Source organism: Lycium barbarum, chromosome 2 (genome assembly GCF_019175385.1).
Source record: "Lycium barbarum isolate Lr01 chromosome 2, ASM1917538v2, whole genome shotgun sequence".
Taxonomy (NCBI): Eukaryota; Viridiplantae; Streptophyta; class Magnoliopsida; order Solanales; family Solanaceae; genus Lycium; species Lycium barbarum.
In genome coordinates this window covers 1,052,937-1,080,810 of record NC_083338.1, presented here as the reverse complement: position 1 = coordinate 1,080,810, position 27,874 = coordinate 1,052,937, and the positions used below count along the sequence as shown (strand labels likewise).

Here is a 27,874-nt window from a genome sequence, read left to right as displayed (position 1 = left end):
TTATCTTCGGTTATATCAAAACTATTTATAACGTCTAATACTTATATGTTATTCGAAATGATTGATTCGCAAAATGGCATGACTATATATTTTTTATCGTATCAAGACTTCATTAATATGCCATTACAAACTCAAGCATATTTTATACGAAACTCATTCAAGTTGAAACGTTCATGCATATTTGTAAGCCTAATTAAGACAATATATTTAGAATTCTACTTATAAATCTAGATTTTCTATATTGTTACATTCCTATAATATGAATTATTCAAAGTTTAAAATTGCATAAATCCTTTTCTCAAAAGCCATTATATATAAGCAAAATATCCTAATTTCATACAAGTTTTATCTTGAATAGCATCTATTATATTTCCACATAAAGTCTTTGTAACATTTAAGCTTTATTTTTTTAAATAGCATTTAAAATTATCTTTTATACGAGCTGTTATATTTTTACAAGTATTATTTTAAATAGCATTATTTATTGCTTTCATTTGAAACCTAAGCAATATTTATACTTCTTATATTTTTAAGTAGTATTTAGAGTCCTCTTTTTGTGAAAATTATTATATTTTCTGTAAATCTTATTTCAACTAACATTATTTTCTTTTAAAAACTTCAGCAACATCTTAAAGTCATTTTCCAAATTTAGGCATTATATTTAATTAATTAATCTAAGTTGGTAGGATAACCGTGAGTTAACGGATTCTAAAGGATGCCTAACACCTTCCCTTTAGGATAATATAGAGCCCTTACCCAGAATCACACTGGTTAGCAGACCATTAACGGAGGTTTAGTTTTAACTTTACCTTAGTTAATATTTAGGTGTCCTAATTCACCATTAAATTAATTAGGTGGCGACTCCTTGAAACAAATAAACAGGAATCACCAATACGTCATACTCCTAAATCAACCCGGTTAAAATGGGGTGTGACAGTGTAAACCACCATATCACAACTGAACGGAAAAATTTCAATTCCCACATTCTTTATCTGATGTTCTAAGTCTAGGATCGTGGTCAAAACTTTCGTTAAAGGTACGGGGTGTTACATTTATATTATTTGATTGTCATCAAAGGGGTAAAAGGGAATTTCACTTATATTTTTAATTAATTATTTAGTACCCTAATTAATATTATATAAATTTTTCATAGTTTCCTCCGTTAATTAATTATAATACTTTCTGCCGTCTTCAGTTTTCTCCATAACCTAAGCAGTTCTTCATATTTTTCAGAGAACCTTTCAAACCTTGATAAACAATTGTTCTCCAGAAATATGAAGGTTACAAGGGTTTGAAAGGTTCTCCAGAAATATGAAGAACTGCTCTTGCTATGGAGCAAAATTGAAAATGACAGAAAGCTTTAGAATTAATTGACAAAGGAAGCTGTGAAAAATTTATATATTATTAATTAGGGTACTCACTAATTAATAGTAAAAAACTATAAGTGAAATCCATTTTACCCCTTTGATGATCGGTCAAATAATATAAAGTTACCTATCAATGGTTGGAGAAGTTGAGATAAGAGGATGAAAATGTCAATTGTTCAATGTTGGGGGAGGTCTTTGATTTTTAAAGTAAAGTTGGAGGACTAAAATGATTTTTACCCATTCCTTAATTGTACCCTCGAATTCTCTACGTCAAATTCTATGAAGCCAAAAGACATAGGATTAATGTCTATATTACTAATCCATGCATAATTCTAAATTGCAATATATCAGATTAAACTAGATATTTCAAAAAAGTTCTTACATTATAATCTTTATATTACAAATGTTTACGTTGCAAACACTATGAGCTTTATATTATTAATCCATCCATAACTGGTCAACCAAACGACTTAAACTTTGAATGCCAGCAAGAATCAGCCTCCAACAACTATTCCCCAAATATTTAGGATCATTTTGGATAATGCATGTATTTATGCCCTTAAAAATCTAACTTTACACTAGATTTTAGGCATAATCTTTGGATTTTTCTCCAAATCAATAACTACAATTTGTTTTTCTTTGAAAACGTGTGTGCTTTAGATAGCGGGCCCCACATTATTCTATGCCCCGGGACCCACTCTATGACACGTGGCACCAAAGCAGCTTTGATGAGTTGTGGGTCCGCATCCATGTTCTCCTTCTCTCTGGAGGATGCAGAGTATCACTATCATGTTAATCTAAACTAATACTTGACTAAATGTATAAATTTATGTGGAAAAAAATTAAACTTAAAATTTAAACCAATAAAACTTGAATCTTGAATTCACCAATACTCTTTTCTCTATTCAAAACACGGAAATAGAAGGACAAGAGAGTGTGTGTGTGGGGGGGGGGGGGGGGAGGCGGGTTGGAGTTACAACTATTTACCCATCGTTTCATAATATATCGAATTGGTATTCATCATGAATATAAACTTCAAATAAATTATATTCCTATCATTCTTCTTCATTTCATAACATTACACAACAATAATTTGAGGAATAACTTTGCAATATTAAAAACGGGTATGGATAAGTTATTACTCTCTCTGTCCCAATTTATGTGATACACTTTTCTTTTAAGTCTGTCACAAAAAGAATGATACATTTTCTTATTTAACAACAATTTAACTTTAAACTTTACCTTGTACGCTTAGCGAGATGATCTATAACCATACAAATATTTTTGACTTATTTTAGACCACAAGATTCAAAAGTCTTCCTTCATTTCTTAAGTTTCGTGTCCAAATAAATTATACCACATAAATTGGGACGGAGAGAGTATAAGAAATAAGGTAAAATAAAAGGCAAAATAAAATTATTAACGTAATAAATAAGGGTGAGGTGAAAAAAGATGAAGGTAGTAACGCGATAGCGACAAATTGGTTTATATTATATAAAATGACATTTTTTTTTATTGTTACGTAACAACAAAGTTAATAATAGTACCAATCAAAACAAATACGTACATATTCGAAATAAGAATACATACAATACAACACGTGAACACGTAACAACCATCAAAATTCCAAACCATAATTTATAATACGAGGATTTGATTGGTCATGAATTGTGGAACGTGAAAGTGATGGAAACCAATTTTCAAATTCTTGAACCTTCTATACCTCAACAAACTCTATAAAACCAAAAGAAAATATAGCCCAAACGTGTATTTTTCAGTCTCCTCTTCTTGCAAGAATCAACATAAACCGAAGCCATTTTTGAAAAAAAAAATTAAAAAAATTCCTGTTTTATTCATTTTGAGGCTTTATAATTTGAGGGGTCTTCTTGTTTTCTCTTAAAGATTGAACATTTACAACTTTTACTTTATTTTTTTCTTGTAATATGATAGTGAGATGGTGGCTAACAGCAGTTCAATTAACAGAGTTGTTTGTGAGTTCTTTGGTTCATTTGAGTTATGGCCTTTACTTATTTAGCACAGCCATAGCTGGTGATATTTCTAAGAATCTGAGTGACTGGATTTTCAAGCAAAATTTGGAAGCAGAGGAGAAAAAAGATACTAACAGTTCAAAAAAAGATTTGCCTCCTATTGTGTTGGTTCATGGAGTCTTTGGTTTTGGCAAAGGGGTAATGCCCCTTTTAACACATTTTTCACATTTATCTTTTGAGTTTTGGGTTTTCTCCTTAATTTGTTAGTTTTTTTCTATCGATTTTTGCCATGTTTTTTTCTTAATCACACTTAGTTTTTAAGTCCATTCTGTTAGTTGGACTAAACGTGCTCCATTTTTAGCAAAGTTAAGGGACTAAAGATGCTCAAAGTACCCAATTTTGACTAGAAAACTATACTATTGGACATTGATCAATTTTGTTGTCCTTTACACGTTTGGTTCATTCATACACTTGTCATTAACAAGTCAGTCTCGTATTTATCATTGCTATTAATGAAGCTCCAACATGAAATGGGTGAACTCCACGTATTTGAGAAAAAGAGTCAAAATTTACGCTTCAAGTTTTGGTTAGAGTTTAAAATTACTCAAATTGGAGTTCCATTAGGGGTTAAGGGTAAAAATAAGACCTTTTTTTTTTCTAAACTGCAGAGTTTAAAGTTGCTCGATTTCGAATAGTATAGTGGCAACTTTGGTCCTTTCTTCTTCCCTATACTAATGTTACACTTGCTTGTTCTTTTTTTTTTTTTTTTTCATGTAGCCTTGGAAATGTAATTTTTTTGTTCTTTTTGTAGAGATTGGGAGGACTTTCTTATTTTGCTGGTGCAGAGAAAAAGGATGAAAAGGTTCTTGTGCCAGATTTGGGTTCGCTTACTAGCATATACGACAGGTGAATATTTATAAGGACTAAATGTTTATATATCTTCTCTCTGCTATTTTGTTGTTATTGTTAAGCGTCACACATTGGTTAGGATGAGCTATTCACTTCATGAGCTAGATTTTCAGCTAGTTTTTGGGGATTAAAGTTAGGCCCGGGCTCCATTTATTCACATGGTATGAGAGTAGACACAGAGGTCTTGTGCTTAAATCTCACAGGAAACTATCATAAAAAAATAATCACGTGCTTGACCCTTGAAAAAGAATCAGGCTCGCACGCACGTGAGGGAACCTTTTGAAGATATCATTAAATAAATAATGATATGGTTTCTTTGACCGTTTAAACTTTTAGATAAGATTGTCACATTTATGATCAGTTATATTGTTGCTCCCTGTTCTATCGTGTTTTTGCAACAATTGATGGATTTTAGGTTTCAGGGCGCGTGAATTATTCTATTATCTGAAAGGAGGGCAGGTTGATTATGGGGAGGAGCACAGTAAGGCTTGTGGGCATTCCCAATTTGGGCGAGTTTATGAACAAGGTCAAAATCTATTTATTATACAAATGTTATGACATGTTTAACATCACATATTTCAAAAGTCTTTTTTTCTTAAACTGTGTCTGGTCAAACTAAGTCAATGCCTCACTTAACCTAGCCACTTTGCTTTCTTGGAAAAAATGAAGCAGGGCACTACCCTGAGTGGGATGAAGATCACCCTATTCATTTAGTGGGGCATTCAGCCGGAGCACAGGTCGTTCGAGTTTTACAACAGATGCTGGCTGACAAGGTAAATTAGTTGCACGTTAAATTGAAAAATTGTGACATCTAAAGTAACCCGTTCGATGTTAACCTTAAGCTTACTGTGACAGGCATTCAAGGGTTACGAGAACACTTCAGAGAACTGGGTCTTAAGCATAACATCATTATCCGGAGCACTTAACGGGACTACTAGAACATACATAGATGGAATGCAGTGAGTTTCTGAAAATATTTATATTCTGCAGTTTAATTTTATTTGATCAATTATTGCCATGTGAACAATTCCCGGAAAGTGATACCTCGACAATAAATTTTATCGAGTTGTGAGTTAATATATCAAGTTTATAGCTTTGACATCGCAGTCCTAGATGATTTTTAAGTACATAATACTTGAGGAGATAGTCAACAGAACATGTAGATACTCCGTTATATTATATGATGATTTAATTTACATGATTTCTACTGTCAAAGTTATCATCTGTTTGTCTTTGTAAAAATGCATTTTGCTGAGTTTGACTGAATTCTTCTACAGACCGGAAGATGGAAAGTCGTTAATGCCCGTATGTTTGCTCCAACTTTGCCGTGTTGGAGTAATAATGTACGAGTGGCTCGACTTTCACTGGCTGAAGGACTATTACAACTTTGGGTTTGATCACTTTAATATGACCTGGAGAAAAATTGGTATCCGGGGTCTTCTTGATTGTCTGTTAGGGAATGCTGGTCCATTTGCTTCAGGGGATTGGATACTTCCGGATCTTACCATCCAGGGGTCGATCAAGTTGAACAGCCACTTACGTACATTTCCACAAACATACTACTTCAGCTATGCTACCAAACGTACCACGAAAGTGATGGGACTTACAGTTCCTTCTGGCATTCTAGGGATACATCCTTTGCTATTCATTAGAGTCCTGCAAATGAGCCAATGGCGGCATCCTCAAGATGTTTCTCCTCCGTATAAGGGCTATAGGTTCGTGTCTATTGCTCCTCTGTTTTTTTCTTTTGATAACCATGGCATCCGAGCCAGCTTGCGTGCAGCTCGATTATTTTCACAGGATACATGTTACCTCCCACCAGCAATCGGTACCAGGCAACTCTGTCCACCAAGGTTAGGACAGATGAGAAGATGCCTATTACTATGTTGCAATCTACTTAACTATATGAAGATTCTTTATACTACATGCCCTATCCACTTGAGTTGTATACTCCCTCTGCCTCAATTATGTGACACTCTTTCCTTTTTAGTCAATCCCAAAAAGAATGACAACTTTTTATATTTAGTAGTAACAATTTAACTTCAAATAACCTATTTTACTCTTAATGAGATAATTTATAGCCACAAAAATTACTATTTAAATCACAAGTTTCAAAAGTCTTCTTTTTTCTCTTAAACCTTGTGCCCAGTCACAATCTTTTAATAAATTGGGACGGAGTAAGTATCTAATTAGTCATCAGCAAGATTTTGAAACTGTGTTAGTGAAAATTTTCTCAAGCATTGACTGTTGTAATTGAGTGACTCTTTGTGTCATGCCTTTGTTGATTTGTACTGAGATCCCACTCCCTTCACGGTTATATTATTAGGGCTTATTCTTGCTCATTACAAGTTCTGTGGATTGTTAAACTAGTTCCTAGATCTACATGAATGGCTGATATGACCACAGCAAATTAGCGATTTTGTAACATCACTTTCAGTTGATTTCAAGTTCTCCTAATTTCAGTGTAACCTCAAAACTTTTTGTTTAATTTACTTAGTACGAGATGTGGTTTTCCATCTTTAGGACAATCCGTTTATGATCAGTTTAGAGTCATTCAAAACCAGTAATTCAAATGCACCATTAAGTTTACTCATTCAAAATTATATCTTCTAAAAGTAATCATTGTATATGAAAGGCCAAATACATAGACAGCTAAACTTGGTCCCAGTTTTCATTGTGAATGACTTTGGAGTGTCTAATAGGTAGGTATCAAAATGAAAACTGATGCCAAATTTAAGAGGACATCTATGTATTTAGCCTATATGAAAAGCTTTATGGAACTAAAAATTACTAGTTCAATACAAGCAATAACGAGTTTTCATTGTTCTCATGGTTCTTATTTTATCTAATACATGCAGGGATGAAGATTGGTGGGACAATGATGGTGCTCTCAACACCATATCCATGACACACCCTCGTTTGCCGGTTGAACACCCGAGTCGTGTTGTTGTTAAAGATTCTGATTGCCAGCCCTTGCAACCTGGCATCTGGTGCGTGACTAGTCAGAATCTGCTCTTGTATTTCTTTAGCCAAGTTAACATTGTAGAGTACCTCTTCTAATTCTGTGTCCATGGCATTTAATAGCTAGACGGTCCTCATCGTTATATTTTTCATTCATGTGTTTGTTTTCTTAGGTATCAAGAATTGAGGTTTTGGAGAATTTGAATTTTGCTTCATGCTAAATCATTGTTATAGCCATCTTTTCACTGTGAGAAGTATCTTAACTCGAATGTAATCCTTCCTCCTCATTAGGATTTAAGGTAGTATTGATCTTTCATCTGTAGAATTCCAAAGCAGAAACTCAGGAATATTATGTGAACATAGGTGTCATTAGTTTGGTGACCTTACTGATTTTGGTGTTAGATTTGACTGAACATCTATACCTCCATATATCAAACCTCTATTTACGTCCTATGTTGTTCAGACTCTTAAAAAATGCTGATGGGTGTATGTAGAATATTCCAAAAGTGGTGCATTTTTTTAAGGTTCTGATACAGGTGGGGCAACATTTTTGAGAGGCCCAACAACATTATGACTATCAGGTTATCACTCATGTAGATATGATGGTGTTCGAAGGCAGCAATATTGATAATTCCGCTGGTGTGCAGGTACTACAAAATCGTGGAAGGCGACCACATTGTCTTCATTGTGAATCGGGAAAGAGCCAGAGTTCAATTTGATTTGATCTACGACAGCATATTCGAGCGCTGCAGGAAGCATGTCTTAAGAAAGATTCCAGCACAGCCACACCAAGTACCTCCTCATGAATAGTTAGCATGATATTCTCTCATTTTTTTATAGAATACTGCATTACACATTCTTGTATTCTTTACACACTTGACAAAAATCTGTTTCGCAATTGAAATGGATTTTGAGGTCAATGTCTTTCTTCTTCTATATGTAATTGTAGCACTTCCACTAGCTTATAGGTTTTCCATGGGGCAATGTGAATTTAGTAAGATGTAAGTGGATACTCAGTCCATTGTAAATAGATAAATATAGAATTCGAAGAAAACCGAAAACCTTCCCATTTCACTATGAACTCAATGTTTCTGCGTTGATTCATTTTGATCTCAATCCAGTATTAGTTACTCAATCGGTGATGTTAGTACCATAAATTTCAAAAGTCTTATCGCCACAAAAAATATTATGCTATGTTTCTATAATTTTCAATTTCTTCTTTTCTTCTTAAACTCATAGATTGTTTGCCCATACTTCTAGGAAGTCAAAAGTGTCTATTTTAGAGAATTAAGGTGTTTGGCCAAGCTTTTAGAGAAAAAATAAGTTTTCTTGAGTAGTAGCAGCAGGTGAAAGAAATATCGTTTGCCCATAAACACTTTTGGAACTTTGACCGTGCACAAACTATTGCTCTAATATTGGCAAAGTGTTTTTCAACTTGATTTGTCACGCCCCGAACCATGGCCTGGACGTAACACGGCACTCGGTGCCTGACTGCATGTGACCGAGCGAACCACATGGCTTGCTGAATCATCATGATACATAACATATGCGGAATATAACGTGAATGCATGATGAGCCTTTATAAAACATGTTAAGTCATAATACTTAATAAAATACTTGTTTAAACATGAGTGAGCCAAAATGGCTATACGACTCCAAATGTCTGACATGACATAACTGACTTGTCTAGTCTATGAAACCTCTATCATGAGTCTGACTGAAAAACATACTTACTGGGACAAGGCCTCCAGCATACCTTTAGATGCATAATTAATCATAAAACAAAAGTTGACTAAACCCCGAATGAGATGGGGCTCACCAATAAGCTGATACGAATGTTGTCCTACTGAGCAGATGTGTCGTCCTGTATATCAGTACCTGCATCGTGAAATGCAGGCCCCCGGGTAATAAAAGGGGACGTCAGCACATTGAATGTACTGGTATGTAAAACAACTGAATGAAATAACATGGGGCATGAAATAGCATGATAAGAACTGAAACTGAAAACCTGGACATGAACATGAGCATGAGCATGAGCATGAGTACATAAACATGAAATTGAAACTGAAACTGAGTACTGGAACTGAACATAATCATGAGTACTGTAAGCATGAGATAATCTGTAATACCGACATGATCCACCACGGGGAGAAACGTGGAGTCTGATCTCTGCCCGATCAGCTAAGCTATCTCGTACCTTGCCGGGGCACGAGACATGAATCTGACATAAATGGATCCAAATCCCTCAATGGGGAAAATATGAAGGAATCGTCCTATCTGGGCGGAGCGATCCTTATCCTACGTTGGCATACGTAGTTTCAGGCTATCTGAGCCTTCTCGGTATTAATACAACTCCCGAACATAAAAATAATATAGTTGGCTAAGAAGCCCATGACTTTCGTGAATTAACTTGTACTTATCTTGAAATCATGATTTCACGAAATAACTTATAAACATGGTTTCATGAAATAGCTTGTAAACATGCTCTTGATTTATGAGTAATACAATAGTTCATAATCATATATTTGTAATTGACTTGAAAACATGCTTGTCACTTGTAAAATAAAATCATACCGTTTCATATGAACATAATGAGAACACATGAGAAAGAATTCATGATTCATGGAGTAAGCTAGGATTCCTAATATCCGTAATGGAAGGTTAGGAATACAATAACGAACATAGATACAAAATTTATGTACATACATACGTAATTACGGGCTACCAATATGTTGGGTTTAATGCCCTAGGATTTGAACTTCATAGATTTTAAGAAACGGATCATGTGGAAGAACGTAGAGATTCCCACATGTGGATGGAAGTTCTACATACCTTGACTTCCTGCTTTTGAGTGTATCACAATGTCCTTCAATCCCTTCAACTTTAATCTATAGCAATACAGGTCATAGGGACTCTATATTAGCAACAATATCCATATTTTGTTCATCTAATCATTTTATCAAACACTTGGTGGGCATGAAGCTCCACAACCTTCATTAATGGTGTTTTCTTCCCCCAATCCCCATTCTATTACTTCTAGCTGATTCTACAATCTCAATTAGATGTAATTGACATCATTCTTCATCACCCATATGAATACAACAATCCCAAGTCAACAATCCAAAAACCCTAGCATAGTTCATATAATTCTCTTTATCAAACCCATTTACTATTCTCCCAAGAACTTATCAACACTTTAATCATCATGAAACATCATAAAACTTACCTTGGTTATTGTAGGAATAAGCCTTGAGTTGAAATACTTCACTTGAACAAAACCCTAGTTCCACCTTCTATGGAATTTCTTGACTTGAATGGATTTGATGTGTTTCTCACACTTAGTTTTGTGGATTGATGAAGTGGATCTTTTGTTTCACTTGGATTCTTGCATATGGAGTGTTTGGATGGCTCTAGAGAACCCTTGAGTCGTGTAGGAGAAATGGGAATGAAAAAAATGAGTTTGGGTCTCTTATTAACATCTTAAATCTGACCCATCGGGCAATTCTACGCCCATTTTTACGGACCGTCAAACCGTTTGACGGACCGTCAAAATGGTCCGTAAAACTACCCAGCAAAAATTGAGTTTCTGTTACCATTTTACGCTGGCTTGAGTCAATTTGACGGACCGTATAATTGTTTTACGGACCGTCAAAATGAACCGTAAAACTGCCCAGCAAAATATGATTTTCTGTGACCATTTTACGCTGGCTTGAGTCAATTTTACGGACCGTATAATTGTTTTACGGACCGTAAAATTGAACCGTAAAACTGACCCTCAAAATATCATTCTCTGTGACCATTTGACGGACCGTATAAATGTTTTACGGACCGTCAAAATGTTATACGGACCGTCAAATGGTCCGTCAAAATTCTCTGCTCGGACAGTCTGTCGTATAATGGGCATAACTCTTTGCACGGATGTCCGTTTGAGACCCATAATATACCGTTGGAAAGCTATTTCAAGGGGATACAACTTTCATCAAGAAAGTTTTCCCAAAATCCAAATTAATGGAAGGGTTATGGTCGTTGTAAGTAAGACCTTCCATAAACTCACTTGCAAACATGCCCCGTAGAGTGGCTTCCAACTTTTCTTTGCTCAAAGACATTTCTTATGACTTAATTGGTTTTCAAAACACTTCCTATAACCCTCATATTGGTTCCATTATATTATCATCTTATGAGTCAAACTTTTCGTCCGAAGTTACGAGGTGTTACATGATTATCCAGACAAAAATTGCTACTCTAAAAGTTCTTTCTTCAAAAATGCTTCTGACAATTTTTTTTTTTTTTTTAAATAAACAGATTTTGAAAGTTTGGCCAAACATGCTATAAGTGTCTAGTCAAACATGTTCAAAGAAAATGGAGGGAGGGTGTATATCATAATCTATTTTTTCCTCTTTTGAGGTGTCTATGATAGGAAGTAAATATAGAAATCTTTCCAACTCATAGCAGGATATTTATCATTTGTATGAACAATAATACATCTAACCAAAGTAAATATATGACCCATACCTTGTACACAACCATAGAAAAGGGGAAAATACAAAACTAAAAATTACACTTTTAATTATAAAAAGTTTTTCAGGAAGTTTATGAGGACCTTCGTATTTTGAGGGTGAAATCTCTTTAATCAGTCAAATTGAAATCATTGGTTCTCAAATACATAACCATTTATTTCCTTAACTGAAATAACTGCCGAGAGAGATCTAACAACCAATTAACCTTTCTTTTGTTCTCTACAACTTATTTAAAAGCTAATTCAAAAAGGCTCAAATGGCATATTTATCATCAACTCACCATTGAGCCTTAAAGAAAAAAAATTATGGCAGCTAAGGTTAGGGTTCTTGCATCTATTTTACTAGTTTGCGCGATCCTATTACCTTCGCTAGCCTCATCATTTCTTGATCATCATCCTGAATTTCTAGAACATGATTCTAGAAAGACAGACGTAATGATCAATGGTGACAATACTAATGTTGTTCGTGCCAACGACTATGACTTCACGATTCCTCGCTCAGATGATGAGAAAAGGAAGGAACGATCCTTAAAAGTAAAAAAGTCGAAGAAGAAGAAGAAGAACAAGAAGGGAAAGAAGTTTCACGAGCCCGAGACATTCAATTTTGATCCCGTATTTGGAGGAGGCCAACAAGAAGGAGAATTAGGCAAACATTCGCATTTTTTCCCAGGATTGAATATACCTCCGACTACAGAAGAACATGTACAACCAGAGCTTAATGGAGGATTACGAGAGGGATTTTATCAAAATACATGTCCACAAGCAGAGAATATTATAAAAAATGGCCTAATTAGGGCCGTTCAGAATGACTCTACTATTGCTGCTGCAATCCCCAGACTTTTCTTCCATGATTGCTTTGTCAAAGTAAGTCCTCACCACACTATTCATAATTCATAATGCAAGTTCTACAATTTTTTCAATTAAAGATTGAAAATAAATAATATTAACAAACAAGTAGTTTTCGGCAACCAAAGACCGGAAAATGACTAGGCTCATCTCCCGAAAAATATTTTCCTTCATAGATCTAAGACAATCTTTAATTTTTGTGGTTGCAACCCCAGTGAATCGAATGAAAATAGAGTAAGTTTATGCATTAATGATGTAAAGATATTTTCACAGTCAGGTCATCAAAAAGATAATTGCATGTGACTTTTCTTAAAAAGCATTATTGGTAACCTATAATACAGAATAAGTGATCTATTATATCAGGTTAAATTACACCAATGATGTAAAAATTCTTCATACTGTCAGTCTATATAACTTATGCATCCTATATGCAGGGATGTGACGGGTCAATATTGCTCGATAGAACACCAAGTGGTGCAGAAGTAGAAAAGCTATCGGGCACAAATGGTGTTACGGTCAGAGGATACGAACTCATTGACGAGGTCAAAGCCGAACTCGAGCAGACTTGCCCGGGCATAGTCTCTTGCTCCGACACTCTAGCCTATTTATCTCGCGATGCCTTCGTTGCATCGGGCCTCCCCCATTACGAGGTGTCCGGTGGTCGACGTGACGGTATGGAATCGCTCGAAGCAAACGTAAATGGCAACATCCCATTGCCTGGTGACACAGTGGACCAAATGATTGATCTTTTTAAGAGAAAAGGCCTAAATGCAGAAGATTTAGTGGTCCTAATTGGTGCCCATTCAATTGGAGTGGCCCATTGTTTCAACTTCCTTTACAGATTGGATGAACCTGAAAAGGCCCAAAGGATGGACCCAAGGCTTGCTGGTGTTATGAGATTTATATGCACTAACCAAATGACTGCATTAGCCTTTGATGCCCATACACAATACAAAATGGACTCTGCTTTTTACAAGCAATTATTGCAGAATAGAGGCCTACTTGAATCTGATCAAGTATTGACCCAAGATATTAGAACAAAGGGCTATGTCCAAAACTTTGGTGATGATGAAATGGACTGGTTTAATAAATTCGGCAAGGCCATGAACAAACTCGGAGCGATAGAAGTGCTCACTGGAAATCAAGGGCAAATCAGGAAACAATGTCGAGCTGTTAACTTATAAGAGTTTAACTTATATACGCTGACAGTGCTCTAATATGTATCACAATTTGGATGATTAGTTTCTCATTTTTTTCCCCTTCCCTTAAAAGGGCTTATAAATTAAGCAATCATGAGAAGGTGCAAGATGTAATTTGTTAATTTAAAACATCATCCTAGACAAAATGCCTAGTCCAACAAGAAATAACAGGATTTCACTTTCCCCAATGCTTCAGATATTGACCTTGATTGTGTATTGATGCAAAACGGCAAAGTGATAGCCTATATCTCGCGACAGTTGAAAAACCTGTTTTAAACTGTATTAAAATGCTTTATATTGCAGAAAAATACAAAAGGATAATCCAGTGCAGATTCTATATTTCCTAATCAATAACGTAAGAAACTTATATTGATTTACAAATTTCCAATTTTACCAATCCTCAAGTTAATTTTTAAAGTTGCAGTTTTCTGGCCTTCACCATCTTCATTCCAAGCAGTTGTGAATTTGTCCATAACATCATCAATTAACAGCTCAACTCGCTTTTCTTTAATAAGATGACCATGACTTCAAGTAAGTGAAATAGGAATCCAAATCCATTCATAACACAAAATAAATACACCTATTAAAGTACATCAATAGTTATGATTTACACAAGGGAGCCCTTTACAAAATACTAAATCACAAATTGGCAAGGCATGCATTAAACATGCTTATTCCTAAAAAGCAAATATTTAACAAAGGTTAAGAACATAAAAGAAAGGTGTTACTTTTCGAAATCTAAAGCGTCAGATGGTCCCTCAAAATAAGCTTCATTCCCCTGCATATATGCAAGATAAAAAGTAGAAGTCATCATCTAAATTCCACTGTAGCAAATATGAAGTAATTAATAAGGTGAATAATGGTTTTTTTTTCTTTTTTCTTTTTGGGAGAGATCTAAAACTTACAGTGAAATCTATGGACATAAACCTTAAGGGAATTGTTTCCCGTGTTATTTAATCGTTCTTGTTCAATCTCTTTTGCAGAATCCACAACACTAGTGCCGCACTGATATAACTCAATTGACTCCAAAGTACAAATTTCCTCAAAATCTGTTGGAATTTCCTTAAGATATTTGCATATCTTCAGAACAAGCCGTTCTAGGTTTGGGAAGTTATCACTGCTAGCTTCCCAATGCTCAAGATCTAGGCTGCGAAATAACAGCAACTTTAGGCTTTTGAATTTGTATTTATCACTCAATCTCCATTCTTTACCATAGGCTGCACGATTTTTAAGTTTGAGCTCTTGAAGGTTTGGCAACATGACAAGAGTTGACATATCTTCCCAAGGAAAACAAAACCCGCCAGATAAAGTCAACCTCTTAATTGATGCTGGGAGAACAGACCGTTTGATGGAGATCGGTGGAGGACTAGACCAAAGAGCATCGATGACAAACTTGAATGCTTCGAGTTTTTTCAAGATGGAAATATCAATAAGGCGATTGGCCCTACCCCCTTTATGACGAACAATCAATCTCCTTAGATTGGGAATGCGAGAAAAAATTTCATTTGTACAGCTGGTGAAACATAGATTAGAAAGCTTCTCTATATTTGGCATCCCTATCACAAGATGCTTATTTGAGATACTTTTTCTTCTAGGGCTGGGTAAATAGCAGGGTTCCCTCGTATTTATATGCCTCAAGTTCCTCAGCATCCATATCTTCCCTGGTAAAGTTGTATGATTATTTCGTCCATCATAAATTAGAGTTTGCAAATTCTGAAGCTCTGATATTGACTCAGGAAGATTGCCGTAAGCTTGAATTTGGAGATATCTCAGGTGAAATAACTTTGTAATAACGAGTGGAAATTTACGATAACATTCATATTCATGAAAGATGGCCAATACCCTGAGAAGGTTGAAACGGGAGAAAAATTCAAGGTTTACAGAAGGTCGGAATTTACAAAATAAGTAGATAGATCTGGCAACTGAGGGTAACAGCTTGCAGCAATCATCAACTGAATAACCGTGCATTTGAAAACTGAAGCGACGACCATTATGCTTTTGTGCTGGAAGAGTAGGGACTATGTCAGCTATCTCATCATGCATAAAGGTAGGGACTTTGTCAGTTATCTCAACATGCATAAACTGTGTCATTTTAACTTCAGTCAAACAGAATTCACGCACTAGATCATGCATTCCACAAGCTTTTATCTCACCATTGAATCTCTTTTTTCTAACAGTTATCAAATTCCTGCTGATAAGATCCTCCAAATAATCTTCTCCCAATTCCTCCAAGCTTTTATCACTTCCAGGCCTCCTTATAGAACCTTCAGCGATCCATAATTGAATCAATCTCCAAGTCTCAACCTGATAATCCTCTGGGAAACCACCCATAGAAAGAAAGCAAGGTTTGAGGTGATTAGGCAAGTAATGATAACTCAAACCGAGCACTCCTGAGCATTTATCTGTTTGACTAGCAATGATTTCACCTAAGGTTCGGGCGACATCCTTCCAACTTCCTAACGTCCTGGCCACTTTAGAGAGATGTCCCGCAATCACTGAAATTGTCAAGGGTAGTCCTTGGCATTTTTCTGCTATTTTCTTTCCAGTTTCTTCCAACTCGGGATGATCATGTTTTGGTCCAAACACCTTATCACAAAGTAACTTCCAACTGTTTTCTAAATTCAAGAGGTTCATTTCATGACGGCTAATAGGATTTGCATACATTGCTACCTTTGATTCCCTAGTAGTCAATAAGATTCGACTCTTATTGCGCCAATCAGGAAATATTCCTTTTATGCTATCCCAAACATCCGTACTCCAAATATCATCAACAACAACAAGGTATCTTGGACCCTTTAGTTTTTTTTGCACCAAGTCGGCTAACTCACAGTCATTCTTCTTATCATAATCTTTTTCGATGTCATTATTCTTTAAAATGCAACGTAAAGCTTCTAACAACACATTTCTACTTCCATATTCTTGAGATATTGTAACCCAAATACGAAGATCAAAATGATTCTTGATTGTTAGATGATCATGAGCTTTTCTAGCGAGTGTTGTTTTGCCAATGCCACCCATGCCTGATATTAGAGGTGGTAAATTAGTTCATAAGAACATGACCTGCCCAACCCACCCATGTTTGGGCTGGATATTGACCCGCCCATTTATTATCTCAGCCCAGTCCGGCCCATCAAAAAATTGGGCTAATATCTTAGGCCAAATTGACACATGAGAAATCTTGTGAAAATAATTCTAAATTTGATATGTTATATTATTATTTATAGCCATAATAAAAGAAAACATAGTTTTTATTAGGTACTAAAAAGTTACTATAAAAGAATAAACAATGAAAGTAAAACTTAGTAAGAACTGGGCGGGTTGGGTTATGACCTGCTTTTTAGGCCATTTTAACCCAACCCATTTCACCTTAAGTAACTTTTGACGGGGTCAATAACCCGCCTATTTATTAACTTAGCCCATTTCGATCCCGCCCAAATTAAGCCCAGTCCGTCCATTTGACACCCATACCTGTTATTGTGACAATGTCTAAATTTGACGACCGTTCTGTCAATCTTTTAACTATTATCTCCAAGTCATCATCAAGTCCGTGCACGCTATCATCTTCAAAATGTTGCAGCACTGGGTTACTTCTAGAAGAAGCGCCAATCAAGGAATCCTCAGCAGATTCCAAAATTTGATCATCATCAATATCATGAATTCTTGTGCTAAAATCAGAAACAATCTCCATCACTTCATTCTTTTTTCTATCAACTCTTTCAACAAATGGCAGCAAATTCTTGTATAGTGAACTTTTAGGTGCCATTCCATATTTCAAGTTTAAGTCTTCGATGATTTGGCAAATCTTCATCTCAACAATATCTTCTGCATAACTAGCAGCAGCTCTTATTTTTTCCTCCAAAGACTTCTTTTTTTCAGCATCAAATTTACTCTTGCCAGCTTCTTCAACAACATTTTGAAAATACTCAGCAGTTTCATGAAGGGATTCGAGCGTTTTAGCAGTAAAACCTTGAACAAGTTCAGGGTGTCTCTGCTGAAATTGCTCAATTGTTTGAAGAAGAGAAATTACAGCTATATAAGCTGCCATCACTTCTCAAGATATCAAACAATCTTTTTTTTTTTAATTGACAGTAATAATATTTTTGCGAAATTTGTAGTGTAGTTTTGAAGAGATCACAAAAACGGACGAGATAATAAGAAACGAAAATAAGGATGTAACAGAAAGATTTTCACTTGAAATACCTTTCACAAGATCAAGAGGACATCAATATACAGTGATTTGACCTTAGTACCAGCAAGTATCACAATAAAAAGTTATTCAGCTCTTTAACCAATCATTTAATCACACAGCTTGTTGTATAACGCCCTTTAATTAATTCCCAACACCACCTCAGCTTTGTGTTTATCACTAAATTAATTGAATTACTTTGTCAAAGTCAGAGGAGTAGGTGTAGTATAATAGTTATCCGTTTTGTTTTGACTAAGGTTTTCTTTAATATATTTTCTTTCTTCTGATGGACAGCTCTACTTAATTTAAAAGGCACCGATTTGTTTATTTGCTCTGATTGAAGACTTGGAGTAAACACCAATAGCATATCAAAAATATTGAATTGAAATTATGGCGAATCCACACCCAACTCTGGTTCTTAGGATGTAAGCCCTTCGTTTGGCACAACCTCTAGCGGCACCTCTTGGCTCTTGTTAGTGGCATTTCTCTTTTTGTTATGGCCCTTCTTGCCAGCAACATCCTCAGTGACATGGACTTGGGTTTAGGCCTGTGCACGAATCCGTTCGGTTCGGTTTTGGCCATCATCGAGTTAAAATTTCAAATTTCGACTTTCTAAATTTCTTAACCAAACTCGATCCATTCTAGGTTCAATTCGATTCGTTTTTTATTATTTCGGCTCGGTTACACAAATCGATTTGTTCGGTTTATTCGAAATTTAAACAAGTAGCTATTTCATTTTAGTTTTAGAGTAAACATAACAAAAAATAATGAGATCCTAAATTTGCAGCCGTATAACCAAGACATTAACCAAGAAAAAACCATAAACTTGCAAGCCTAATAGTATATAAATAGCAAAACAAGAGCTTGACAACTTGTGCAAGCATACAAATCTACCGACACCAAACTACATACACCAAATTAAAAATCCAGCATCTTGCAACTTGCAAGCAGACAAGCATAACAACTTAGTTTGCATCCTAAAAAAAAAACTCTAATTTGTACAGGCTAAGATCAAAGAACAAACAAAGTCATGGGTGGAGGCAATGGCCAAAAGGCAAAGATGGCTCGTGAGAAGAACACTGAAAAGATGGAAGACCAAAAGGGAAGTCAGCTTGAGGCCAACAAGAAGGCCGTGAATATCCAGTGCAATGTGTGCATGTAGACATTCATTTGCACCACTTCTGAAGTTAAATAAATATTACTTCACTATTAAGTATTAAGCGTATGCATAGTTAGACTATTAAAGTACTAGTCATATTAGTTACTAGTGGCATATAAATTCGGTTTGTTCGGGTCAATTCAGATGATAATTGAAGCCAACCGTATCCGAACCGTCAAACCGTAATATTTTACAATTGCATTTGTAAATCGAAATCGAATTGTATTGTCCAAATTGAATTATCCGAATTGTTTCGAATCGGTTCGAAAATTCGGATTGAACCAATTTGTGCACAGGCCTACTGTCACGCCCCGAACCATAACCTGGACGTAACACGGCACTCGGTGCCTGACTGCATGTGACCGAGCGAACCACATGGCTTGCTGAATCATCATGATACATAACATAAGCGGAATATAACGTGAATGCATGATGAGCCTTTATAAAACGTAGTAAGTCATAATACTTAATAAAGTACTTGTTTAAACATGAGTGAGCCAAAATGACTATACAACAACAACAACAACCCAGTGAAATCCCACAACGTGGGGTCTGGGGAGGGTAGAGTGTACGCAGACCTTACTCCTACCAAGGTAGGATGGCTGTTTCCGAGTGAGCCAAAATGACTATACGACTCCAAATGTCTGACATGACATAACTGACTTGTTTAGTCTATGAAACCTCTATCATGAGTCTGACTGGAAAACATACTTACTGGGACAAGGCTGTGAGGACCCCTGGTGGGACCCTGGCCCTGGTGGCCCATGCATGCTGACATGACATGACATGACATGGCCCATCTTCGCAAAACGCTCAAACCTTCAGTGTTTTCACTAGAACTTTAATGATATGAGCTTAAACTCAGTTCCAAGATGCGGGGTGTTACACTTACTTGGGTTTTAGTAGCTTGATTTCTCCGTTGTTTGCCATTCTCTTAGTCATAACCTTTGCTCTGATACCACTTTGTTGTTAGGTCCAAGGTTTCACTTATTAATTTTGATGATAACAAACCAATATAATTATTAATAAAAGAACATTTACTTGTGGTAAATTTATTTTTGGTATAGGTTTATTTGATGAAGAATGATTTGGTGAAGATCTAATCTGTTATATCCTGCATTTTCGAACGTCGAATTATTTGTAAGCTGAGGTGGGGCCCACACATCAAGATTTTTTTGGGACATGTGAAAATTTATATGAATCGTATATGTAAAGTTAAACACAACCCGTGAAGGGCCCTGGGGCCAAATCAAAGTGGAAGCCCTCCAAACGAATATTTTTAAGAAAATATTTTCGGATGACCTGACTTGGAGGGGAAAAAACGGCATTATAAGTTTGGAATTTGGGAAAACGCCCAGAAATAAAAGTTGTAGATAATTGAAATAGCTTTCCAACGGTAGGTCGTGGGATCCTAGGCGACGTCGGTACAAGGAGATATGGACGTTTTAAGGTCGAAAGGTCAAGCTGGGCAGTGAAATGGGCCCAACCCGATTCCAATTCGGGTCAGGCCCATTACCCACGCTTTTAATAGAAAAAAATCAGTTTCTCTCCCTCATTTTCAGATCAAGAAACCTGGAAAACTCTAGAGAAAAAGAGAGAGGAGAGCCTAGAGAAAAAAAATCAGTTTTTGACCAAAATCGGAGCCCCGAATCCCGAAGCCCATGAAGAGAAAAGTGTTCTACGTCGCGTTGCCTTCGATTTGAGCTAAAAATCAACTAAAAATAAGAGAGTGGACGTGGTGGCTGTGCACTTAAGGTATGAATAAGGCTTTTTTTTATTGTTAACAAGTTTATTTAGAGTTTTAACGGATTAGAACGAAGAAATAACGTGATAAATTCGTTTGTTGGTATGGCTGAATTGTAGAATGGGGTTTGAAGAAAATTTTGGATGAAAACAAATGTATTTAACTTGTAGAATGTGGAGGATGTTGTTATTGATGTTGTTAGTGTTAATTTTGACCTCTTTGCGGAAATAAAATTATTAAATAATTATATCGCGAATTGGTTGGTTGGGAAAATTTGGAAAATAATGTGCGGGCTGTTTTACGGCATATGTTGGTATTGATTTGGAAGTGTGAGGTCGAAATGAGGATTATTGCATTATGTCGTAAAGTAGACTAATTGCGTATATTGTGAATTATGAAAATTGTTGATGTTGTTGATGTTGTTGTTGGGTTGTTGTTGGTTGTGTTGAGCCGAGTTGAATCTCGGGGAGGCTATATGTATAAGGGAAATGCTGCCGAAATTTCGGTAGGCAAGTAATAAAATTTGGATTCTTAAAGGCTTGAATTTGACAATTGGTAAACATGATCATTTGTAGATTTTGGACGAAATTGGAAGTGAAGCCAAGCGAGCGTAAGGCGCAATCGAGGTATGTAAAGCCTTCCCCTTTATTCTTAGGCATGTTCTGGATGTGATAGGCTCGGCCGCGAGCCTTAAGTACGACTCCGTTCCTCGGAATTCGAGACGGAAAACCGCTCCAATTCCTTCAGTACAATTGAAACCCTTTTGTTATAAAATGCCTTCAAGGTGAACTTTTGCACGAAACCTCCCCAAACGGAGTCGGAACACTTCCAAATGATTATGGATGACCTCATAAGGTCTATTATCAGTAATTTACATATGTCGCCTCGAGTTGGTCCGAGGCGGGCCCACAAGGCCCGATACCTTCTGTATGACCCTAACTACTTTGGTTCTGTCCGATTTTCTCAGAAAACATCTGGACTACTATTCTGATCATGATGTGACTGCTTCTATATAAATTTTACAAAAATGATTTTGACATCTTTGAATCTGGTTCTGGTTATAATCTGTCATGCCTCCCCAAGTGACGTGTAGGCGCGTAGTTTGAAAACTATCCGAATACTTTGGTTCGATCGGCCAGTTGGCCTACTTCTGTTCTGTTGAGTCTGTATGACGATCTGTATGTATGTGGTTTCTCATTAATCAGTTCGTGCACATGCTATGATTCCTTTCACCGGATCCCGGGCCGGTACGTATATCGTGCGGTGGGCCGCCGAGCCTCATATGTGAATTCCGAAGTATGATGTGTCCGGTTCAGGGGTACTGTGTTATATGTCCGTCCCCGGTTACCGAGGATATATTACGAAGTATGATGTGTCCGGGCTCGGGGTGCTGTGTTATCTGTCCGCCCCCGGGTACCGTGGTTATGTTATGATGTGTGACGGAGATCGGAGAAGAATTTCTGATATCTGACCGACGGGTTATGCTTCTGTCTGTCCGTCCGGATTATCTGACCGACGGGTTATGCTTCTGTCTGTCCGTCCGGATTATCTGACCGACGGGTTATGATTTTGTCTGTCCGTCCGGATTATCTGTCCGACTGGTTATGATTCTGTTTGCCCGTCTGGATTATCTGGCCGACGGATTCCGATTCTGTATGTCCGTATAGATTCTGATTCTGTCTGTCTGGACCATGATTCTATCCGTCTGTCAGGACTATGACTCTGTCTGTCCTGCTTATGAGCCTGTCTATTATATTTCTGCGCTTCCGGTCCAGATCATGATTATGTTTGATATATTTCTGCTTTACATACTCGGTACATTTTTGTACTGACCCCCGGTTCTTCGGGGGCTGCGTTACATGCCCGCAGGTACAGACGTACTCGGTGACACGCCGCCAGTCTAGGGCACAGATTCTGCTATCTTGAAGAGCTCCTTTTGATTCGGAGCATGTACTTCGGTATATACATCTTCTGATATCTGTATGTTCTGTATGTATGGAAATTCTGGGTACGGCGGTGTAACACCCCGCATTTTGGGACTGAGTTTAAGCTCATATCATTAGAGTTCTAGTGGAAACATGGAAGGTTTGAACGTTTTGCGAAAATGGTTGATAGGCCTATTTCGGGCAGCGATAACTCCTTGATCGGTTTGGAATTTTGGAAGGTACTATCAATGAAGTTGTAGTATGTAGAAATACATTTCTAACGATATAAGGATCAAGCCAATTAGAGATCGGAGCAAGGAGATATGATCGTCTCAATATGGCTAATAGTAAGGCACTTGAAATCCTATAGAATCGGCTAAGTTTTTGATACGTCTGTCTTCCAGTCAAATTTCATGAATATCCGTTGGGAATTTGAGAAAACTTCCTTGATGAAAGTTGTAGCCCTTTGAAATATCTTTCCAACGGTATCTTACGGCGGTCAAACGGACATCTGTGCAAGAAGTTATGCCCATTTTACCGAGCGCTGTGCAGAACCAACGCCCGTCGCTTCTCGAGGCGCGTGAGGGCGCGTGCGATAGCGCGCGATGGTCCCGCTTCGCGGACCGATCGCGCAACTCTGAGTTTTTAGCTGCAGAATATTGCGCGATGCACCCGCATCGCGGAACCATCGCGAAACAGGTAAATTTCGGGTCAAAAGTCGGGTTTACGCGTTTTCTTGTTATATTTGGGGTTGGGGTTTATTTCCCCAACACCCCATTCACGAAAATTCTCTCTAAACTCAGAGACAACAAATCCCAAACCTCAAGAACCTTCCAAGGTAAGTTTTATCATGATTCTAGGTTGAATCCAAGTCCCCAAAACCCTTCAAATCCATACGGTTATGATTGGAATATTATTGTTGGATGTGGAAACCCTAAAACCCGAATTCAAGAGGATTGGACTCCAAAAAGGTAATGTTTCTACTCCCTAATCATTTATAGTTGTGAATTGATGAATTCTTGGGAGAATAATAATTGGGTTTGATGAAGAGAATTATATGAATTATGCTAGAGTTGTTGGATTGTTGACTTGGGATTGTTGTATTCATATGGGTGATGAAGAATGATGTTAATTACATCTAATTGAGATTGTAGCATTAGCTAGAAGTAAAAGAATGGGGATTGGGTGAAGAAAACACCATTAATGAGGGTTATAGAGCTTCATGCCCACTAAGTGTTTGATAAAATGCTTAGATGAACAAAACATGGATATTGTTGCTAATATAGAATCCCTATGGCTTGTATTGCTATATATTGAAGTTGAAGGGATTGAAGGACATTGTGCTACGCTCAAAAGCGGGAAAGTTAAGGTATGTAGAACTTCCATCCACATGTGGGAACCTCTACGTTCTTCCCCATGATCCGTTTCGTAAATTCTATGAAGTTCAAATCCTAGGGCATTAAACCCAACATATTGGTAGCCCGTAATTATGTATGTATGTATGTACATGAATTCCGTATATATGTTCGTTATTGTGTTCCTAAACCTCCATTTCGGACATTAGGAATCCTAGCTTAATCCATGAATCATGAATTCTTTCTCATGTGTTCTCATGATGTTTATATGAAATTGTAAAATGTTATTTTACAAATTACAAGCATGTTTTCAAGTCAACTACAAACGTATGATTATGCATTATGGTATTTCTCATGATCAAGTTTACAAGTTATTTCATGAAAATATGTTTACAAGTCCTTTCGTGAAATCATGATTTCAAGACAAGTACAAGTTAATTCACGAAAGTCATGGGCTTCTTAGCCAACTATATTATTTTCATGTTCGGGAGTTGTAATAATACCGAGAAGGCTCAGATAGCCTGAAACTACGTATGCCAACGTATGATAAGAATCGCTCCGCCAAGTAGGACGATTCCTTCATATGTTCCCCATTGAGGGATTTGGATCCATTCATGTTATGTTCATGTCTCGTGCCCCGGCAAGGTACGAGACGGCTTAGCTGATCGGGCAGAGATCAGACTCCACGCTCCTCCCCGTGGTGGTTTATGTCGGTATTACAGATTATTACAGATTACTACAGACTATCTCATGCTTCCAGTACTCAGTTTCAGTTTTAAATTTCATGATTTTGTACTCATGCTCATGCTCATGTTCATGTCCAAGTTTTCAGTTTCAGTTCTTACTATGTTATTCCATGTTCCATGTTGTTTCTTCCGGTTGCTTTACATACCAGTAAATTCAATGTGCTGACTTCCCCTTTTTATTTCCCGGGGGCCTGCATTTCACGATGCAGGTACTAATATACAGGACGACACATCTTCTCAGTAGGACAGCATCCGTATCAGCTTATTGGTGAGCCCCATCTCGTTCGGGGTTTAGTCAACTTTTATCTTATGATTAGTTATGCATCTAAAGGTATGCTGGGGGCCTTGTCCCAGTAAGTATGTTTTTCAGTCAGACTCATGATAGAGGTTTCATAGACTAGAACAGACAGTTATGTCATGTCAGATAATCGAAGTCGCATAGCCATTTTGGCTCACTCATGTTTAAACAAGTACTTTATTAAGTATTATGACTTATTACGTTTTATAAAGGCTCATCATACATTCACGTTATATTCCGCTTATGTTATGCATCATGATGATTCAGCAAGTCATGTGGTTCGCTCGGTCACATGTAGTCAGGCACCGAGTGCCGTGTTACGTCCAGGCCATGGTTCGGGGCGTGACAAAGCTTGGTATCAGAGCCTAGGTTCAAGTGTCTTAGGGAGTCTATGAAACCGTGTCCAGTGGGGTCACTTTTATATGTGTGTGCGCGCCACATATATAAACAGTTGACCACCAAGACATTCAGGATTGTCTCATTTCTTTCTACTCTAGATCGTGCCATGAAGCTTAGAGCAATAAGAAACTTCTCTTCCTCTCAAATTACATACGTTTCGAATGCGCAGGAGATGAACCGGTAATTCAAGGTCCAAGTGAGGATGTTTAACCATAGGGGGTACAATTGTGCAGTACTTACTGGTAACGAATGAGACTTCAAGTGCTATTGAAAGAGGAATACAATGTAAGTTGCCCGAGAAGGGGTGTAGTGGAATGAATGGTATATTGAATGATAATGATGTTCTTGAGAAAGGTAAATCATGGAGGATCTCAAGGGAGTGGTGGTAGACAGTTTTCTACCGGAGCTCATCAGAACCCACTCTATCTACAGTTAAAGATTGAAAGGGAAAATAAACAGGAAAGTGTAACAGGTACAGTTTGAGTTGGACATATGAGGTAAGTTCATCATTTTTTTATACTGTTGTTGAAATTGGGAGCCCTGTGTGGCTACGATATGATATGATATATGTATATATGCTGGCCTTGTGAGGCATTGTTTGTATTTTCTGCGTGCAGGTTTTGGGATAGTAAGAAATACAGAGGAAACTCTGCCAAAATTTTCCTAGAAATAGAAGGAGAATAAGGTATAAGTTCGTAATATGTCTGGAAAAGCCATGTAAACAGTAATGATAAAATTTGACTAAGTTACGAGTACGGCTAACCTTGAGAAATATAATTTGATTCCCTATTTAGATGAACACCTTGAGTGGGTGACAGTTCGGATACATCCGAATGTGTGTTAGAAACCAAGGGCTTAAGTTAAGTTTAGAGTAGAGTGATTAATGGTGTTGACACCCAATTTTGTCCCTATTTTTTTATTTAATTTACTCGGGGTTCTAAATCTACTGACGAACTAAATACTTTATTTTCACTACTATTATTTTCACTACTCTTATTTTTTAAACATTACGAGCATTACTTTATCACAAATTTTAAACGGTTAGTCATCGTTTCATTTTCGGGTCTGAAATCGTTAAATTAATTACAAGACAACACTTTGTAAAATCCTTACTTTCTATATACTAATTACTATTTATCTACCATAATAAATATGGTACTAGTTATTAAATTAGAAGCCCAAAAATAATTAAAATAGCGGAGGAAGGACCAACAATTTTCAGCCAAATTAATGGCCCAAAATACCAATACAATATCATTCCCCTACTCAAATAAACAACCCATATTTTAATACCCAACCCACATTTATGTCAGCCCATATTTGAATTAATAGACCGGCCCAAACGAATTATTGACCAGCCCATTACCCGACCCGGTCCAGCCCATCCTTTTCTCCTTTACCCTAATCCCTCTTCTCCTCTTTCTCCTTCTCACCCGCCTCCTTCGTCCTCTCTCTCTCTCTCACCCTAACTCCTTCTTTCTCCCATCGCCGCTGCACTTCCACCTTTCCCTTCCACTATCGCTTCGCCTCCCTCGCCTTCCTCTCATCGCCACCCCCCCACTTCCGTCGCACTCCTCTTATCCTCTCCTCTTCTCCTCTTTTCCCCCACCTGCTCTGACTTCATCCACTCCTCCACGTTTCCTTTCTGACCACCCACGTTCTCTCCACTCTCCTCTCTCCCATACTCCTTTTGCACGCGTCTGACACACCCCCTTTCCTCTCTTGCCATCCCTGCACCTCCACTCACAGTTGTCCCCCATGCGTCTGTCGCCTTTGTTTCCCCACGCCGATCATCTCTCCCACGCTCCTCTCTTTTCTTAAACCAAACGAAGCCCTATAAATTTGGGGTGAATTGTTCTGTTAAAGGGGGGACAGATAGAAAAACGAAGGATCTAGAACCAAAAATTCCCTACAAAACCCAAGTTTAATCATCAAATATAGGAGATTCCAAGAAAGCAGCCAACGATTACTCTATCTGTTTGGTTGAAAACTTTAGTTTCTTTAATCGATTTTGAGGTTCGCTCCTGTTCGAGTCTATTCATAACGAGAGTGTAGATTCGACGACTTCGACGCCTCACTTCACTGCACCACAAACAGGTAAACTTCGATATAATTGTCACTCGTGATCTGTAATTTCTGTGTGTTTAGGATTTTAGTTTACTCTGCTGTCTGTTCAGTGGTTATGTTAATTTTGCTGTCGTCATGTTGTTTGTTTGACGTTTGGGGTTTGTTAGGATAAGACATTAATCATTAATCGAATCTGAAAGGTGTCTATT

The 27,874-nt window shown here is 37.1% G+C and overlaps 3 protein-coding genes across 5 annotated transcripts; 2 read left to right on the top strand and 1 right to left on the bottom strand.

The window, feature by feature from the left end:
* The first annotated feature begins 3,106 nt into the window (after positions 1 to 3,106).
* On the top strand, positions 3,107 to 8,360 carry LOC132625584 (uncharacterized). 2 transcript variants are annotated; one of them, XM_060340199.1, is made up of 8 exons: positions 3,107 to 3,553; positions 4,167 to 4,261; positions 4,687 to 4,790; positions 4,937 to 5,037; positions 5,120 to 5,223; positions 5,542 to 5,979; positions 7,123 to 7,254; positions 7,873 to 8,360. In XM_060340199.1, the coding sequence occupies exons 1-8, from the start codon at positions 3,311 to 3,313 to the stop codon at positions 8,033 to 8,035; spliced, it is 1,380 nt and encodes a 459-aa protein (XP_060196182.1). In that variant the 5' UTR covers positions 3,107 to 3,310; the 3' UTR covers positions 8,036 to 8,360. The 2 variants fall into 2 exon arrangements, with proteins under 2 accessions (XP_060196182.1, XP_060196185.1); XM_060340202.1 differs by having other exon boundaries at positions 3,387 to 3,553; positions 4,680 to 4,790.
* A 3,435-nt stretch (positions 8,361 to 11,795) lies between these two features.
* Positions 11,796 to 14,148, top strand: LOC132629196 (peroxidase 57-like). Its single transcript, XM_060344916.1, has 2 exons — positions 11,796 to 12,605; positions 13,022 to 14,148. The coding sequence occupies exons 1-2, from the start codon at positions 12,048 to 12,050 to the stop codon at positions 13,769 to 13,771; spliced, it is 1,308 nt and encodes a 435-aa protein (XP_060200899.1). The 5' UTR covers positions 11,796 to 12,047; the 3' UTR covers positions 13,772 to 14,148.
* Positions 14,149 to 14,251: 103 nt separating this feature from the next.
* LOC132625573 (putative late blight resistance protein homolog R1A-10) lies at positions 14,252 to 18,430 on the bottom strand. Of its 2 annotated transcripts, XM_060340190.1 has the most exons (3): positions 17,255 to 18,430; positions 14,692 to 16,806; positions 14,252 to 14,564 (listed from the first exon to the last, which is right to left on the bottom strand). In XM_060340190.1, exons 1-3 carry the CDS (start codon positions 17,829 to 17,831, stop codon positions 14,557 to 14,559), a joined length of 2,700 nt encoding a protein of 899 aa, XP_060196173.1. In that variant the 5' UTR covers positions 17,832 to 18,430; the 3' UTR covers positions 14,252 to 14,556. The 2 variants fall into 2 exon arrangements, with proteins under 2 accessions (XP_060196173.1, XP_060196163.1); XM_060340180.1 differs by having other exon boundaries at positions 14,252 to 16,806.
* Positions 18,431 to 27,874: the final 9,444 nt, after the last annotated feature.